We start from the raw sequence: 17862 nt of genomic DNA on the forward strand, positions 1-17862 counted from the left end.
ATTCTGGGGCTGGGATGGGGAAAATACATAATAAGCCTGGCACATCTTGTAACAGCAGAGAGTAAGGAAGTGCCCAAAATGAAAAGGTGGGGAGATTCTCAAGGACACAGCAACCAACCTGAAAGAGCCCCCAGTGGCCAAGGCTGGAAGAATTTGAGCAAAGTAATAGTTAATGAGTATTGGATTATAACTCAAAGTGTAAAATCAGTATACATGGGTCCATACTGACATAGATACATTAGTGAGTAAATACATAAAGGAGGGAGAAGAGACTGGCTTCCTTACAGAAGAATTTAACATACATAGATGTGGAGCTTAATTCCCACAGTATGGAAGGGCCTGGGGGGTAGGGGTGATGGTGGCGAGCAGGCACACTGACCGCAGCATGGAGGAGCCATGGACCTGGAAAGACAGAATGGAGACTAGAAAACATGGCCAGTAGAACTAAGAAGCCAGGAGAGGGGGCTACATGGTGCCAGGACAAATGGCCTTTATCTCAACAAGTCCCGGGATGTCACCGTAACTCAGAGACGGATAATAATTCTATGTCCCCAAGAAAAGGGTAAATCATGTACGGGGTTTCAGTGTGAGAAATCAGGGTTATACATTTAGAACACAGAACCGCCAAGTTATACATTATTTTTAGGTTTTGGAACTTAAAAGAATTAAGTCTCTTTGAGCTGTTCAGAAAAGCCATTCATTTGGGGTTTTCCCAGCTGTGTTAAAGGAGATCTGGCCCATCTAATTTTCCCATTTTCTTGTAAATCTTCAATCTTATGGTTTTTCCTTTCCTTTCAAGTTCTAATCAGCTTCCTGGTCAGTCCATAAAATGGGAAATAGAATCTAATGAGAAAACAGCCGGATTTTTGCAAATAGCTTTTGCTACCCGTAGACTTGGCCTGCTTCAATTCGGTCTTGCCAGATAGAGAGACGGAATGAATGAATGAATGAATGAATGATCATCAACTAAGTTCAGAGAAGGAGCAACGTAGTTCTGATTTGGTAACAAAGGGTGTGGTCTGCCAGAGGAAGCAGGACGCGGCCAGGTTCCTGGCCGGGTCCGGGTTCTGTCTCAGCAGGATGCTAAGGGTTCAGCCCGCGCTCCCGTCTCCACCTCCCCCGATGTCATCTGCATTGCCTGTAGACATCTGGTGACAACACAGCCTCAGGGGTCCTTTTGTGTGAGTTTTTGCTGCGGAGGCCGAGCCGGAGGCTGCCTGCTGCCCCGTGCCCTCCACTTCACTGGTCTCGGGAAATCGCCTTTAATATAAAACACCCAGCCTCAGGAGTTCTCATCACATCAGTAAGTCCCCACAGGACCTGTAAGAGCACAGGGTAGAGGAAATCCTACAAGGTCAGGTAGGAGATGACAAAGCTTGACAAGAAACAGGTTTTGTTCTGAAGGGCACCATGCTCTCTGGTCATTCACTCCGTTGCCGGCTCCTCAAACCCCGGTACAGTAAAGCCACATCCTCCTCAACAACGGGCCCTATTCAGAGGTCCCAGGAACGTGGAAACACCACCCTTCTTGGGGATGGACAACTAAGGCCCCGACTCTGAGCTTCTCATCACACCTGTTCACCACAGGAGAGAAATGAGCAACTCTGCTTCCTTGGAGACTGGCCTGGGACTTTTCCAATGGAAAAGTGGATTATTCGTCATTTTCCTCCCCCCACATCCCTAGTGGCAAATCCCGTTCGGAAGGCTCCACTTAGGCAATAGGAATGCTTCCTAATGTCATGGACATCTTCTTTGTTTTTGCCTCCCCCGCATCCATTTCTTCCATCTTTTGGATGGGCACCTTAATTTTTTTGCAGGGAAGACACCCTTTCCCTGACAATCCTGAGTCCATAGAACTCTGACCCTTCCACCCCAGGGGTGAGACCATAACCCAGGCCTGGCCAATCAGAGCATTCCTGGCCCCTGGCCTCAGTGATTGGTTCAGGGGAAGCCACGTGATCCAAGCCACTGCCAATGAAGATGCTGGCTCTTTCCCTGGAACTGCTACTTTGTAGGATGCTGGGGCTGCTGGTGGCTACTTTCCTACAGGTGAGGCAAGAGTCTGTCTGAGATTGGGAAGCTAACAGGGAAGAAAGAGTCAGATTCCTGACCATGATTTGGGCGCCTGGATCCAGCTGGGCCTAAGCTGCAGCTTTTGGCCTTTTCAGTTCCATGAGCTTTTTTTTTTTTTTTTTTTTTTTTGCCTAGGCTAGTTTTAGTTGGTTTTCTGACACTTGCAAACAATCAAATTTCCTGGACAGTATGCTTACTGAGACTTTAGCATAAGCATCACTATGTACTCAGAGTGAAAGTTGTTTTAAAGGTTATGACATGCTCAAATAAAACCCACCAGACTGTCATCATGCACCAAATTTACCTTTCAACTTATAAAAGTAAAGCAGCATCTCCAGAGAAGAATGATTTAAGACCAAGGAATCAATCATAAGACAAGTAGTAAAATGCTGCTTAGAGAAACTTTGATAGATAAATAGTTCTCTAGCTACAGCAGGCTTCAGACTACAAATCCCAAATTTCTGCTTCAAAAGTGACTCAGTGAAGACATTCCATAGTTTTATTTATTTAGCTTTTTGGCCTCGCGGTGCACTTGTGGGATCTTAGTTACCTGACCAGAAATTGAACCCAGGCCCTCAGCAGTGAGAGCACTGAGTCCTAACCACTGGACCACCAGGGAATGCCCAACAGTCCACAGTTTTAAAAGAAAACTTTCCAGTTGAAGAAACAGGTAAAATTTATAATATGCATCTGTTGTATATATAATATGTTAATGTCTAGTATATTTATCAGATCCATGTCAATGTAATTATATTATTACTATATTTGCAAATGCATATATATGTGTATGTATATTTAGAACCACATATTTCCAGCTCTTTTTTAAAGAGGTATTGAAAAGACTGTTCAAAGTTTAGTTTTCCAGCTTGTCTGTTTCTTCTTATTCCTCAGTAAACTTAAGCAATTAACCAGCACATTTCCTGGCACACAGTAAGGCTCAATCTGAGTGAGTTCTTTCTCCCCAGCTCCCCCCTCTATTTTAAGTTCTTCTTTTAGAAACCAAGTCAAATGAAAGAGGCAGTACTGCATAATGTTACAAGCAGAGGCTGGTAAACGTTTTCTGTAGAGCCAGACAGTAAGCATTTCCAGCCCTGTGGGCCATAGGATCTGCCCAGCTTACTCTGCCGTTGTAGCCGACAACACAGGCAATACTGAAATGAATGGGATGGCTGTGTTCCCAGGAAACTTTACAGAAACAGGCGATGGCCCGCATTGGCCTTGGGCCATAACGTGCCGACCTCGGGTTAAGACCTTGGGATCCGGCGTCACACAGACTCTGGTCCGGCTCCCGGCTCTGCTCCTTCTCTGGGACCCTGACGAGTGTGTCATTTCTGTGCCTTGTCTGTAAGACATAGGGATACTAACAGCCATTTCTTAGTCTGTAAGAAGTGGGTGAGATAGTGCACGTGAAATGCTGGGAACACTTCCTGATCCATAATAAATGAGCATAAAACATTAGCCATCAGGTATGATCACCATCGTCAAAAAAGAAGAAGAAAAGGGGCAACTGAATTTGTCCAGGAACGGCAGCAATATCCCTGGTAAAGAGTTAGTGGGTGGACTTCCCTGGGGGCGCAGTGGTTAAGAATCCGCCTGCCAATGCAGGGGACAGGGATTCGAGCCCTGGTCCAGGAAGATCCCACATGCCGCGGAGCAACTAAGCCCATGGGCCACAACTACTGAGCCTGTGCTCTAGAGCCCGCGAGCCACAACAACTGAGCCCGCATGCCACAACTACTGAAGCGCATGCACCTAGAGCCCATGCTCCGCAACAAGAGAGGCCACCGCAATGAGAAACCCGCGCACTGCAATGAAGGGTAGCCCCCGCTTGCCGCAACTAGAGAAAGACCGCGCGCATCAATGAAGACCCAACACAGCCAAAAATAAATAAATAAAATAAATAAAATAATTAAAGAAAAAAAGTTAGTGGAGCCAGGGACTTCCCTGGCCGTCCAGTGGTTAAGACTCCACGCTTCCAATGCAGGGGGTGCAGGTTTGATCCCCGGTTGAGGAACTAAGATCCTGCATTGGTGCAGCCAAAAAAAATGTTAGTGGAGCCAAACAAGCAAGGAAGCCAGATAACTGAAAATGCATTTTCTTCTATTATCAGTGGCTTTCGTTTTTACCCACATAATGAATCATCCCCTGTCAGAGTGTGAAATTGCAGGTTGGACTGGGAATTGCAAGACCTTCCTTAACCGCTGGGCAGTGAAGGACCTGCCTGGGCTCTCACGGCCCCACGATGCTTCGTGCTATTAGGAAAAGCCTCCAAGGGACTCAGGAGAGCTGGCTTTTAATCCTGTCTCTGGATCTATATGACTGATGCCTAACCTTGGGGAAGTCACTGAAACTCTCTGAGCCTCAGTTTATGCCATGATAGGGGTGGTCCCAGGGACTTCTATAAAAACAACTGAAGGGGGAAAGGGGACCTGGGATTAATGAGTAGCTCCTTGGCAGAAATTGGAAATTGAAGCTCAGAAAGGTAAAGTCAGTTGCAGCTGGCATTTCAACTTGGGTCCATCTAACTCCAAAGGCCTTGCTTTCTCGATTGTGTTCTGCAGAGCTTCCCCATTAAAGCAGCAAGGAATATTGGCCGACAGAGGGCGCTCTTCTCGCAAGACAGGATGTCATGACATTGCAGGGACAGAAGACAGTATCCAGGAGCCACGGGGGAGAGTCTGGCTGGACTGGGAACAGGGCAGAGCAGGCTACAGGGAAGGCCAGACACAGGCAGTCATGGGGATGGGGGCTGCCGACAAGGAGCTGTCAACCCCCTCATGGAACAACTCGGCACGTCATTTGTGGCGCCTGGCTTCCTTTTTCATTCTGGCCATTTCCATCCGTTTTGCCGTATTTCAGAACAGAGAAAGACATGATGGATACATACGGGTGACGTGGGTTTCCTTACTCAGCTGCCTTGTAAGAACGGCGCCACTGTGACTAGCACAGCTTGTTTCCACACCTCCTTTCCCAGAGCTCAGAAAGCACGAGTAAAGGCAACAACCAACAAAACCCACAACACGGCAGCACACCTGACTCTGGGACCTCAATTTCCCACGCCTGGTGCCAAGACTCTATGGGATTAATTAACGGTTGCTTCAGGGCATTGAAGATGGCCCTGCGGGTTATGTCCTGCACAGCTTCAGTGGGCGCCATCCACATGGACTACGTTGTGAATGGTGACCCTGGAATTGTGCAATATGGCAGCCCTAGGTAATACTTTGATGAGAGAGGTATAATTTACAAAGTATGGTCCTGGGGGCTTCCCCGGTGGCGCAGTGGTTGAGAGTCCACCTGCCGATGCAGGGGACACGGGTTTGTGACCCGGTCTGGGAAGATCCCACATGCCGCAGAGCGGCTGGGCGTGTGAGCCTTGGCCTCTGAGCCTGCACGTACGGAGCCTGTGTTCTGCAACGGGAGAGGCCACAACAGTGAGAGGCACGCGACCGCAAAAAAAAAAAAAAAAAAAAAAGGATGGTCCTGGGCACAACCTGCCTGCCAATGCACTTTGTCAAACAAGAGTTTTTCTTTATATTTTTCCATCTTGTATGTTATTCTATGGGTAATTTATCTGCAAATGTATTTATCTGCTAGCGGGGGCAGGTCTTGGGAGGTTTCCCTGTCCAAAAGGACACTTACAAAGGAGGCATCTTGGCTGCTCCATGCTGGTTTGCTTGACTCTAAAGCTGAGGGTTATCATGTGCTTATTAGGTGCCAGACGCTGGACTAAGCAATTTACGCACTTTGCCCACTTAATACCACAGTCACTCAAGGTGGTAGGAACTATTGTTACAGGAGTGGGGACCGAGGCCCTGAGAGGTAGATGATTTGTGCACGTCCAGTATAAAAGCCGGTCAAGAGCAGGGCTGGGACGGCACTGGAGTCAGCCTGACCTCAGGGCACGTGCTCTAACCACTGTGACATCTGCAAACACATCTGGATTCCTAAGCGCCCCGCACCTCACCCCCCTCCCCCAGTAAAATGCTGTCACACCCTCCTCTATTGGTTAGGGCCACCACAACACCTGAACTAAATGCTTTCATTTGGGAACTCTTTGTCGGGAGAAGAACAATTCTCATCATACTTAATCTGTATGATATCAGGGCAGTCCTCCGTGGAAACTCCATCCAAGGAGGAAACACAGCGCCCTCACCAGGGACCCCAAAATCAATTGGAAACAAGAATAGGCCGGAAGCAAGACGGCCACGAATTTTTTAGAAAAACTGGGCTTCAAAATATTTGATGAGAGATGCTCTTCAATACCTCTCCCTTTTTCCCCTCTTCCTTTCTCTTCTTTTAAACAGCCAGCAGGTTGGAGTCATCAGGAAGTGGAATTTGTAGGAAGGTGTCAGTCAGTCCACAGGCCGCCCTCACATGGACGCTGCAAAGGACCCCTCCATGAATATGAGCATCATGGATGGAAGCTTCTCAAGCTGGGGACGCCCCGGCAGAGAGCGCTTTTGAGAAGATGGGGTTGGGGAGAGTCCTGCAAAGTGCCCTGGGCACAGGCCAGGGGAACACTTGTGCAGCTGCCTGCAGTCAACCAAGGAAAGAAGCAAGGTGCAAGTGCGTGTAGGAATAAGAATTGAAAAACTCCGTGTATATTCGAGTGACCGTGAGAGTATGCTTTCCTCGGTGTGAAAACCAGTCAAGGCTACTGCTCCAGCTAGCATCAGACTAAATGGTTTTCTCCCCTCCTTTTTCCACAAGTGGGGATAGTGTTTAATTTGCACTGACTAGCTGTGTGGCCCTGGGGAAATTACTTAACCTCTCTGAGTTTCGGATTCCTTGTCTGTAAAATGGGGATCACGGGAGAACCCATCTCATAGGTTGCTGTGAGCGTGAAATAAGGGAGAGCAGGTGAATTGCTTAGCACAGTGCTGTTCACGTCAGTGATTCCTCCTGCTGCTCTCCTGGTTTCTCTTCTTACAAAACATCTTCTTCCGTCTTATCTACTCAAGGTTAGCGGTCGTCATCACTGTTTCCCACAATTATATAAGAAGCACCTTGTAAAATAAAGTCCCCATTCCATAGTTGTACACCCGTGTGCATAACAAACTTACTCAAAATGGCCAAAAGGTGGAAGCAACCCAAGTGGCCATGGATGGATGAGCAGATAAACAAAATGTGGTGAATCCATACAATGAAATATTCAACTGGAATGAACCATGAGGATATCATACTAAGTGAAATAAGATGATCGCAAAAGGACAAACAATGTAAGATTCCATTTATATGAGGAACCTAGAATAGTCCAATTCACAGACACAGCATGGTGGGAGGGGAGGAAGGAAGCAGGGGGTTTGATTTGATGGGCTTAGAGTTTCAGTTTGGGAAGATGAACAAAGTTCTGATGATGGATGGGGATGATGGCTGCACAACAGTGTGAATAGATTTAATGCCACTGTGAACTGTACACTTAAACATGGTTAAGATGGTAAATTTTATGTGTATTTTACCATAATTTTGAAAATTAAAAGTTAAAAACAAACCCCAAAATGAAATACCTCCAAGGTTTCTCCGAGGTTTGGGGTGATAGAAATGGATGAAAGTGTTCTGAAAGCAGGTTGTGGTGATGGCTGCAGAACTCCATCAATATATTCAAATTGATTGAATTGGACACTTCAAATGGGTGAAGTTACTGTTATGTAAATTGTACTTCAGTGAAGCTGTTAAGAGCAAGCAAGCAAACAAACACTTGCTGTGATCCAGAGGAAACTTTGGAGGATGAAGGAGCTGTTCACTGTCTTGATTGTGGCTATGGTTTCACAGGTGTACCCATATGTCAAAGCCCATCCACTTACAGACTTTAAACATGTGCCGTTTATGGCATGTCAATTATATCTCAAGAAAGCTGTGTTTTAAAAAGGCAGAACAGTATTCCATATATAAACAAACTCCTTATAATATATTAAACTCCTTAGAATATATTAAACAATATAATTTATTAAACAATGCCTCCTTTGGATGGAAATTTAGGTTTCAAATTTTATGCCCCTATCAATACTATTTCAATAAATATCTTTGTAGGAAAAAAAAAGAAAAAAATGCAGATATTATTTGCTGCTCCCCTATTCTTCTCCCCACAGGCAAGCCACAGAGTCAGAATTTCCCAGGGAGGGGGCCTGGGAACCTGTAATTTTACTGAACATTCCTGAAAATTTCTTGGAATCAGACATGTTGGGGCACATTGAATCAAACTTCATGAACTTGGATTTTCAGGCTTGGGAGTGTGAAATCCCCTTTTCTTTGATCCCTAAAAAATTCTGTAAGTGTTCCATACAAATGATTCTAAATTCCCAGGCCCTACTCCCAGGGAGGATGTGTATGGTTGCCAGATTTCGCATAAATAAAGAAATGAATAAATCAATATATAATAAACTATAGGGTGTCCGTTAAATCTGAATTTCAGATAAACACCAAATAATTTTTTTAGCATAAGTGGTTCCTTGCAATAGTTGGGCCACACCTGTACATAACAATGATTTGTTGCTTCTCTGAAATTCAGATTTAACTGGGTGTCCTGTATTTCATCTGGGAATCCTAAGTATGAGTCCTCAGGCCTGGGGTGAAGCCCAGATCTGCACTGTGGGTCTGCTCCCCACGTGCTTCTGATGAGGGGGATCCTTAGAACCCATGTTGAGAACCCCTGATCATGTCAACACCTTCTGGGTCAGGAGCCCCTCCTCAGGGCGGCCAGTGGATCCCAGTGCATCCCACAAGTGAGCACAGTTTAATGTTGGTCCAAGGAGGAAAAGGGGGCTGAGAAGCAGCAGGAGAAAACTGTCCCAGGTTTTCAAAGCCAAACGTGGTGGATGCGGTGTCACGAGCCCTGCAGCCTGAGGGACGGTGCTCATCTTCTCTGAGTGGGTATTTAGGGCTGCCTAGGGGACCCACACCCAGGATTCTGCCTAGATTCTCTAAACTTTATTTATTTATACCCAGCCTCGTCCCCGAAAGGACTTTAAGCCTCGGAGGTCTCAGTCCATGCAGCGTTCTTGGTGCTGGGGAGTGAGGTTAACACGCCGTCTCTCTGGGACACACACGACAGGTATTAATTGTGTGCTCACCACGAATGGGCATTATTCTGGGAGTTTTACAATTAGAACCATCTCATTTAGCCCTCGAGATAAGCCTGCAAGGTCATTGCTGTCGTTGGCCCCATTTTGTAGATGAGGAAACCGAGGTTCCGAGGGGTCCAATGGCTTGTGCAAGAGCGCACCGAGTAGGCCAGTGGCAGAGCTGGGGTTCTGACCCAGGACTGTGTTGCTAACCAGCCCCCATCCTGCCTCCCTACTGAACCAGATACTTCTGGTGACTGAGCTTTGCTGGGCGAATTTTGGCTTACGTTCCGCTTAACCTGGGGCCATACCTTAGGTCCTGATCCCGGGAACATTTCTGATCCGGTGTGATAACAGCTGGCAGGCCTTGAGCGTCTACTCCGGCCAGACACTTTGACTTTTTATACATAGATACTCTCTCAACGCCCTGCAGCGCTGAGAAGACTCAGACCCAGGCACGCAGAGAAGCCTGGCCGAGGTCGCAAAGCTAGGAAGTTGCAGAGCACTGATCTGCCTAAAAAGGAAGCATCCATCTCTGCATCTTCAAAAGCACACACCTGCTTTCCACCTCCCCTCGCCAAGCTTCACTTTTCAGGAAAACGCTCTCGCTCCGGGCTGGTCCCTAGACAACTCTTGCATGTAATTCCACGAAATGCCCAGAAGAGGGCGCGAGGACTCGCTTTCCCCAGGCACCCACGCGATGGGGCTGAACTTCGCAGAATCTCGAAAGCAAGAGTGACGCGCTCCAGACGAACTCCACCTGTGGCCGTACCCGAGCCCTAGGCTGCACGGAAGGTGACACAACACGGCACCTCTGCACCCCGCCCTCCCCCCGGGCCCCCGCAGGGCCTGGACTCACCGAGGCTGGGTTTTCGATGACCAGTTCGTAGGTCAGCCCTCTGGACCCAAACCTCAGGATGTCTCCGGGTAGGAGCTTCACAGCCACGTTCTGAATGTGGCACTCATTGACGAACGTGCCGTTGCAGGAATTGAAGTCGTGGAGAACAAAGCTGCTTTCGGCCTCATTATATTCAATGAGTGCGTGATGGTTGTCGACGTCTGCAGACTGAAATGCAGAAGGGGGACAGTCAGAGCCAGGAATAACAGGAATAACAAGGAATAACTAGTGCCACTGACACTGGGGGCCCCAATGTGCTAACCACTTCATCTGGCTGGACAGTCACTGCAATCCTCATTTTAAGAGGAGGATGCTGAGGGTCAGAGAGGTTAAGTGACTTGCCTAAGGCCACACAGCTAGTGAGTGGAGGGTCACCAGAGCCTGACAGCAGACCCAGAATAGATGCCCAGTTTTAGGGTAGGGCGTCAGGCAACACAGAGGCAAGAGGGAACTCGGGGGGAATTGGCCAGGAATTGGCCACTTGATAGTTCTCTGATCCCATGCAAGTATCCTTTTGGTTGTCCCGAGTGGCAAGACAGCAGAAATGGTCCAACACAAACCAGAAAGGTCAGTTGGCAAGTGACAACTGTCCATTTACTGCAAGTGTTAAAGTTCAGGGGAGGTTTTATAATAATTGTTGTTTTCATTTGTTTGTTCTATTCATTTCTAAAATAACATGTTTTTTGTAATAATGCAGAAAATGAGAACTAGAGAAAAACACAAAGAAGACATTAAAATCACTTAGACTCCCGTCCCCCAGAGGCAGGCACTGAGAACATGGTGGTTCACATCATTCCAGTCTTTTCTCTATGCTTACAATCTTTTTAAAAAGTTTAAACACAATTGAGCTCACACCACAAAACATAGTTTTATAACTACCTTTTAAAAGCCTTGGTGTATAATGAAGGTTTATCCCATGTGATTAATTATTACTGTTGCTTCTTAAAAGCTACTCAGAATTACCAAAGATGATCTATTTTTCAATAGGGGCCCTGGTGTGACCACATTTCCCTCAAAAGAGAGAGACCCCAGACAGTGAATTGTCAGTGGCGTCAGAAACCTCCTGTGTAACCACTTTAATAAGAAGAATGAGCAAACCTTGGCACCAAGGAGGAAATATCACATCCCCCCTGGCCCCGGCGCCCTGGACTATGGGCTGCAGGGCACGTGCGGAGTCTTCTGTCTTCTCAGGACACTGCCTATGAGCCATCCACTCCAGCCTGAGACTTTGCAATTATTTTCTAAGTCACTCTTCTCAGAGTGCCTCATCCAACTTTCACAGAGAGTACTTGGAATTAGAAATCTATACTAACGTCCCACAATATAATTATAACCAATAGCTTTTACTAATAATAGCTTATAGTATATGAATAGATAATAATATAACTGCATATATTAGTAGAATATATTAATGACACATTATGTGTAATTACACAAATGCCAGGAAATTTGCTAAGTGCTTTACTGCATTATCCCGTTTCATCTTCACAATAATTCAAAGGGATACTTCCTCATTTCAAAAAATTTAATTTTTTATTGAAGTCTAGTTGATTTACAATGTTGTGTTAGTTTCAGGTGTACAGCAAAGTGATTCAGTTATACATATATATAATATCTATTCTTTTTCAGATTCTTTTCTATCACAGGTTACTGCAAGATATTGAATATAGTTCCCTGTGCTGTACAGTAGGTCCGATAGTTACTCATTTCTTAGATGAGGAAACTGAGGCATAGAACGATTAAGTGTGCCCACAGTCAGCCACTTTGACTCGCTTGGCTTGTTCCCAGGTTTGCCTGATTCAAATGACTGTGCCTTTACCCACTTTTCAAATTCCTACCAAACACTTTGGCACTTAAAATACTGAAACACAAGAAGAAAGCAGGAGTAGCTCTATTAATTTCAGGCAGAGCCAACTTCAGAGGAAGGAAAGTTACCAGGGATAAAGAGAGGCGATACATAGTGATAAAGGGGTTGATTCTCCAAGCAGACATAACAGTCCTTCATTGTATGTACCCAACAATAGAGCATCAAAGTATGGAAGGCAAAAACTGATAGAACTGCAAGGAGAAGCAGATGAATCCATCATGGTAGCTGGAGACCTCAACAGCCCTCTGTCAGTGACGGGCAGACCCACCAGGCAGAAAATTAGGAAGAATGAAGTTGAACTGAACAGCACTACCATCATCTGGATCTAACTGGCAACCACACAGCTTCATCCCACAGCAACAAAACACACATCCTTCTCAAGCTCCCATGGAACATTCACCAAGCAGACCACATTCCAGGCCACGAAATATACCTCAACAAATGTAAAAGAATAGAAATTATGCAAAGTATGTTTTCAGAACACAATGGAATTAGGCTAGAAACCAATACCAGAAAGACAGCTGGAAAATCCCCAAATATTTGGAGATTAAACAACACACCTCTAAATAACAGATGGGTCAAGGAGGAAGTCTCATGGGAAATAAAAATTTATCTTGAGCTAAATGAAAATGAAAATACAACCTATGAAAATTTGCAAGATGCAGTGAAAGCAGTGCTTGGAGGGAGGTTTATGGCACTGAAGGCATTTGAAAAGATCTTAGCTTCCACCTTATGAAACTAGAGAAAGAAGAGCAATATAAGCCTACCACAAGCACAAGACAAGAAGCAATGAATGAAATAAAAAGCAGGAAAACAATAGAGAAAAGTCAGCAAAATAAAGAGCTGTTTGGTTTTTTTTTTTTTTTTTTTGTAAAGATCAATAAAATTGACAAACCTCTAGCAGGATAACCAAGAAAAAAAGAGAGAAGATACAAATTACTCAAATCAGAAATGAAAGCGATGGCATCACTACTGATCTCATGGACACTGAAGGGATACTAAAGGAATATTATGAATAATTCTATGCCCACAGATTTTATAAGTTAATGAAGTGGACCATTTCCTTGAAAGACACAATCTACTGAAACTCACACAAGGAGAAATAAATACTCTGAAAAGACTCATATCTAGTAAAGAATTTGAATCAATAATGAATAACCTTCCAAAATGGAAAGCACCAGGCCTGGATGGGTTCACTGGTCAATTCTATCAAACATTAAGGAAAGAATGATACCAGTTCTCAATAATCTCTTCCAGAAAATAGAAGAAGAGAGAACACTTCCCAGCTCATTCTGTGAGGCCAAACTTATTCTAATAGCAAAACCAGATAAAGATATTACAAAACAGGAAAATTGCAGACCAATACCTGTCATGAATATAGATGCAAAATCCTCAACAAAATATGAGCAAATTGAATCCAGTGATGTATAAAAAGAGTTCTACACCACAGACAAGTGGGATTTATTCCAGGTATGCAAGGCTGGTTCAACATTTGGAAATCAATTAATGTAATCCATCACATCAACAGCGCAGAGAAGAGAAATCGCATTATCATAACAGTAGATGCAAAAAGAGCATTTGACAAAATTAAACACCATCCATGATAAACTAACAAACCACCGAACCACCACAACAACTCTGGGCAAATTAGGGATGGAGGGGAACTTCCTCAACCTGATAAAGTACATCTATAAAAACCCTAAAGCTAACGTCATATTTAATGGTGAGAAACTAGAAACTTTCCAATTAAGATCAGGAATAAGGTGAAGATGTCCCCTTTCACCACGCATTTTCAACATTGTACTGTATCTCCTAGCTAATGCAACAAGGCAAGAAAAGAGAATAAAAGATAGATTGGGAAGGAAAAAGAAATCTTCTTTGGTGAGGTGTTTGTTCAGATCTTTTGCCCATTTTGCAGATGGCATGATTGTCTATGCAGAAAATCCCAAAGAACCGACAGAAAGCCCTCCTGGAACTAATGAGCAATTGTACCCAGGTTGCAGAATACATGATTAATATACAAAAGTCAATTGCTTTCCTATATACCAACAATGAACAAGTGGAATATGAAATTAAAAACACAACACCATTTACATTAGCACCAAAAAAAAAAAACTGAAGTACTTAGGAATAAATCTAACAAAATACTTAGCTATATGAAGAGGTATATGAAGAAAACTACAAAATGTTGATGAAAGAAATCAAAGTAGTCTAAATAAATGAAGAGATATTTCATGTTTGTTTGAAATTCCTTAATGATGTATGATGTTTAACATCTTTTCATATGCTTATTTGACATCTGTAGATTTTCTTTGGTAAGGTGTCTGTTGAGCTCTTTTGCCCATTTTTAAGTTGGGTTGTTTGGTTTCTTATTGTTGACATTTAAGACTCATTTATATTGTTTATTTATTTAGTTTATTGAAATGTAGTCGATTTACAATGTTGTATTATTCTGCTGTACAGCAAAGTGATTCAGTTATACATATATATACATTCTTTTTAAAATATTCTTTTCCATTATGGTTTATCACAGGATATTGAATATAGTTCCCTGTGCTCTACAGTAGGACCTTGTTGTTTCTCCATCCTGGATGTAACAGCTCACATCTGCTAACCTCAACCCCCCACTCCATCTCTCCCTCAACCCCCTCCCCCTTGGCAACCACAGTCTGTTCTCTATATCCATGAAGACTCATTGATTTTGGATACATGCTTACAGCATCTTTATTCATAACTGCCAAAAACTGGAAGCAACCAAGATGTCCTTTAAAAGGTAAATGGATAAACAAATTGTGGTACATCCATACAATGAAATACTAGTGATAAAAATAAATGAGTTATCAAATAACAAAAAAGACATGGAGGAATCTTAAATGCATATTGCTTAGTGAAAGAACCTAGTCTGAAAAGGTTACATACCGTATGATTCCAACTGTATTAAATTCTGGAAAAAGTAAAACTATAAGGAGAGTAAAAGATCAGTGCTTGCCAGGGGCACAGGGGCTCTGGGGCTCAGGATGAAGACGAGGGGCACAGGGGATTTTACGGCAGTGAAAATATTTTTTTATGATACTGTAATGGTGGATACTTGTCACTATACATTTGTCAAAACGAAAGAACGTACAATGCAAAGAGTGAACCCTAATGTAAACTATGGACTTAGTTAATAATAGCATATCAATATTGGTTCATCAGTTGTAACAAATGTACCGCACTAATGCATGATGTTAATAATAGGGGAAACTGTGTGTATTGGAGGGGTGGATATATGGGAACTCTCTCTATTCTCTGCTAAAATTCCTGTAAACCTAAAACTGTTCAAAAAAATAAAGTATTAAAAAAATGAAAACACATTAGTTCTTTGGAAAATGTCACCCACATCATCTTCATCACCATTGCCATTGATCTTTGTGTCCTTTGAACCTTTGATAACCCATGAATGAGAGAAATTCTGTGTGTTACATTTTGTTTTTCTCTTCCCAGGCTTCACTGCTTTCAGTTCCTCAAAAACTGTCAAGCCATTATTAAGAAATCAAAGCAAGCAGGAAGTTTTAAATGACTCCACAAATTTGGGTGAGCATCTGCCACATGTCAGGCAGGAGACAGCTTCGTAGTTCGGCCCTATAATATCACTTGCTCCCTTTACTTGGAAAATTGCTAAATGCTGCTCCTGGACAGACACCCTGCTGCTAATACAGACTGACTGTATAAGCTCCATCCTACTCAGCTGTCCAACTATGAGATGAACTGTTATTTATTTATTATTATTTTTATTATTATCCTTATCATCCTCTAACATATTTTGAGGGCATCCTGTGAACTGGGCCCTGCTGCAGCATTTTGTGTGCATTTTTATCATTTAATCTGCATGACAGCCCTAAACAGGGTCTCTATTATTATCTCCATCTTAGAGATGAAGAAGCTGAGACTCAAATGGTGAAGTGAGAGGACAGCATTACATTGATACCAAACCCAGACAAAGACACTACAAGAAAACTACAGACCAGTATCTCTTATGAACACTGATACCACAATCCTCAACAAAATAGGAGGAAACCGAATTCAACAGCACATTAAAAGGATCATACACTATGACCAAGTGGGATTTATTCTTGGAATGCAGACTTGATGGTTCAACATATGAAAATTAATCCACATAATACATCACATTAACAGAAAGAAGGAAAAAAATGATCATCTCGATTAATGTACAAAAAGCATTTGACAAAATGCAACACTCTTTCATGATAAAAGCACTCAACAAACAGGGAATACAGGGAAATTACCTCAACATAATAAAGGTCAAATATGAAAGGCCCACAGGTAGCATCATACTGAAAGGTGAAAGACGGAAAGCTTTTCCTCTAATTTCAAGAATAAGATAAGGATACCTGCTTTTGCCACTTCTATTCAACAAAGTACTGGAAGTCCTAGCCAGAGCAATTAGGCAAGACAAAGAAATAAAGGCATCCAAATTCGAAAGGAAGAAGTAAAATTATCTCTGTTCACAGGCAACATGATCTTACATGTACAAAATCCTAAAGAGTCCATGAAAAACCACAACCCTCCTAGAACTAATAAATAACATTCACTAGCAAAATCGTAGGACACAAAATCAACACACAAACATCAGTTGTGTTTCTATATGCTCACAATGAACAATCTGAAAAGGAAGTTAAGAAAATAATTTCATTTACAATAGCATCAAAATGAATAACATATTTTGGGATAAATTCAACCAAGGTGGTAAAAGATGTGTACACTGAAAACTACCAAGTGCTGCTGAAAGAAATTAAAGACACAAATAAATGGAAAGACACCCTGTATTCGTGGGTTGGAAGACTTAATATTGTTAAGATGTCATTACTACACAGCAGGATCTACAGATTCAAAATCCCAACAGCAGTTTTGGCAGAAATAGAAAAATCCATCCTAAAATTCATATGGAATCACAGTGGGCCCCAAATAGCCAAAATAATCTTGAGAAAGAAAAGCAAAGCTGGAGGTCTCACATTTCCTGATTTCAAAACTTACTGCATACAAAGGTACAGTAATCAAAACAGTGTGATACTGACATAAGGTCAGGCACATAGGCCAATAGAATAGAATAGAGAGCACAGAAATAAAACTTTGCATGTATGGTCCAATGATTTTTGACAAGGGTGCCAAGATTATTCAATGGGGAAAGAGTAGTATTTTCAACAAATGATGCTGGGAAAGACTGCAAAAGAATTAATTTGAACTCTTACCTTACACCATGTATAAAAATTAACTCAAAGTGGATCAAAGACTTAAACATAGTCTAAAACTATAAAACTTTTAGAGGAAAGCACAGGAGGAAAGCTTTATGACATTGGATTTGGCAATGCATTTTTGGATATGATACCAAAAGCATAGGCAGCAAAAGTAAAAATAGATAAATTCAACGATATCAAAAATTAAAACTTCTGTGAATCAAAGGACACAATAAACAGGGTGAAAGGCCATCTAGAGAATGGGAGAAAATAGTTGCAAATCACAAATCTGAAAAAGGGTTAATATGAAGAATATATAGAGAACTATAACTCAATAACAACAACAAAAAAGAACCCCCAAATAACTTGATCAAATATGGGCATAGAACTGGAATAGACATTTCTCCAAAGAAGATATATAAATGTCCAACAAGCATATAAAAAGATGCTCAACATTACTAGTCATTAGGGAAATTCAAATCAAAACCACAGTGAGATACCACCTCATACCCATTAGGATGGCTACTATCAAAAACAAACAAACAGCAACAGAAAATAACAAGTGTTGGCAAGGATGTAGAGTAGGGGAACACTTATGCACCGCTGAGAATGTAAAATGGTGCAGCTGATATGGAAAACAGTAGAGCGGCTTCTCAAACAATTTAGAATAAAATTATCATATGATCCAGCAAGTCCACTTCCGGGTATATACCCCAAAGAATTGAAAGC

The 17862-nt window shown here is 42.8% G+C and overlaps 1 protein-coding gene across 1 annotated transcript in view; it reads right to left on the bottom strand.

Annotated features, from left to right (window-relative positions):
- The window catches only part of LOC309808919 (forkhead-associated domain-containing protein 1-like), a gene marked incomplete at its 5' end in the record, with an annotated part of 100500 nt that overhangs the window by 70943 nt on the left and 11695 nt on the right, over positions 1-17862 (bottom strand). Inside the window, one exon of the mRNA XM_082629486.1 lies at positions 9994-10200. Coding sequence (XP_082485612.1) covers positions 9994-10200 — 207 coding nt within the window. The remainder of the gene's footprint in view (positions 1-9993; positions 10201-17862) is intronic.

Source organism: Mesoplodon mirus (genome assembly GCF_964341445.2).
Source record: "Mesoplodon mirus genome assembly, chromosome: 7".
Classification (NCBI taxonomy): domain Eukaryota; kingdom Metazoa; phylum Chordata; class Mammalia; order Artiodactyla; family Ziphiidae; genus Mesoplodon; species Mesoplodon mirus.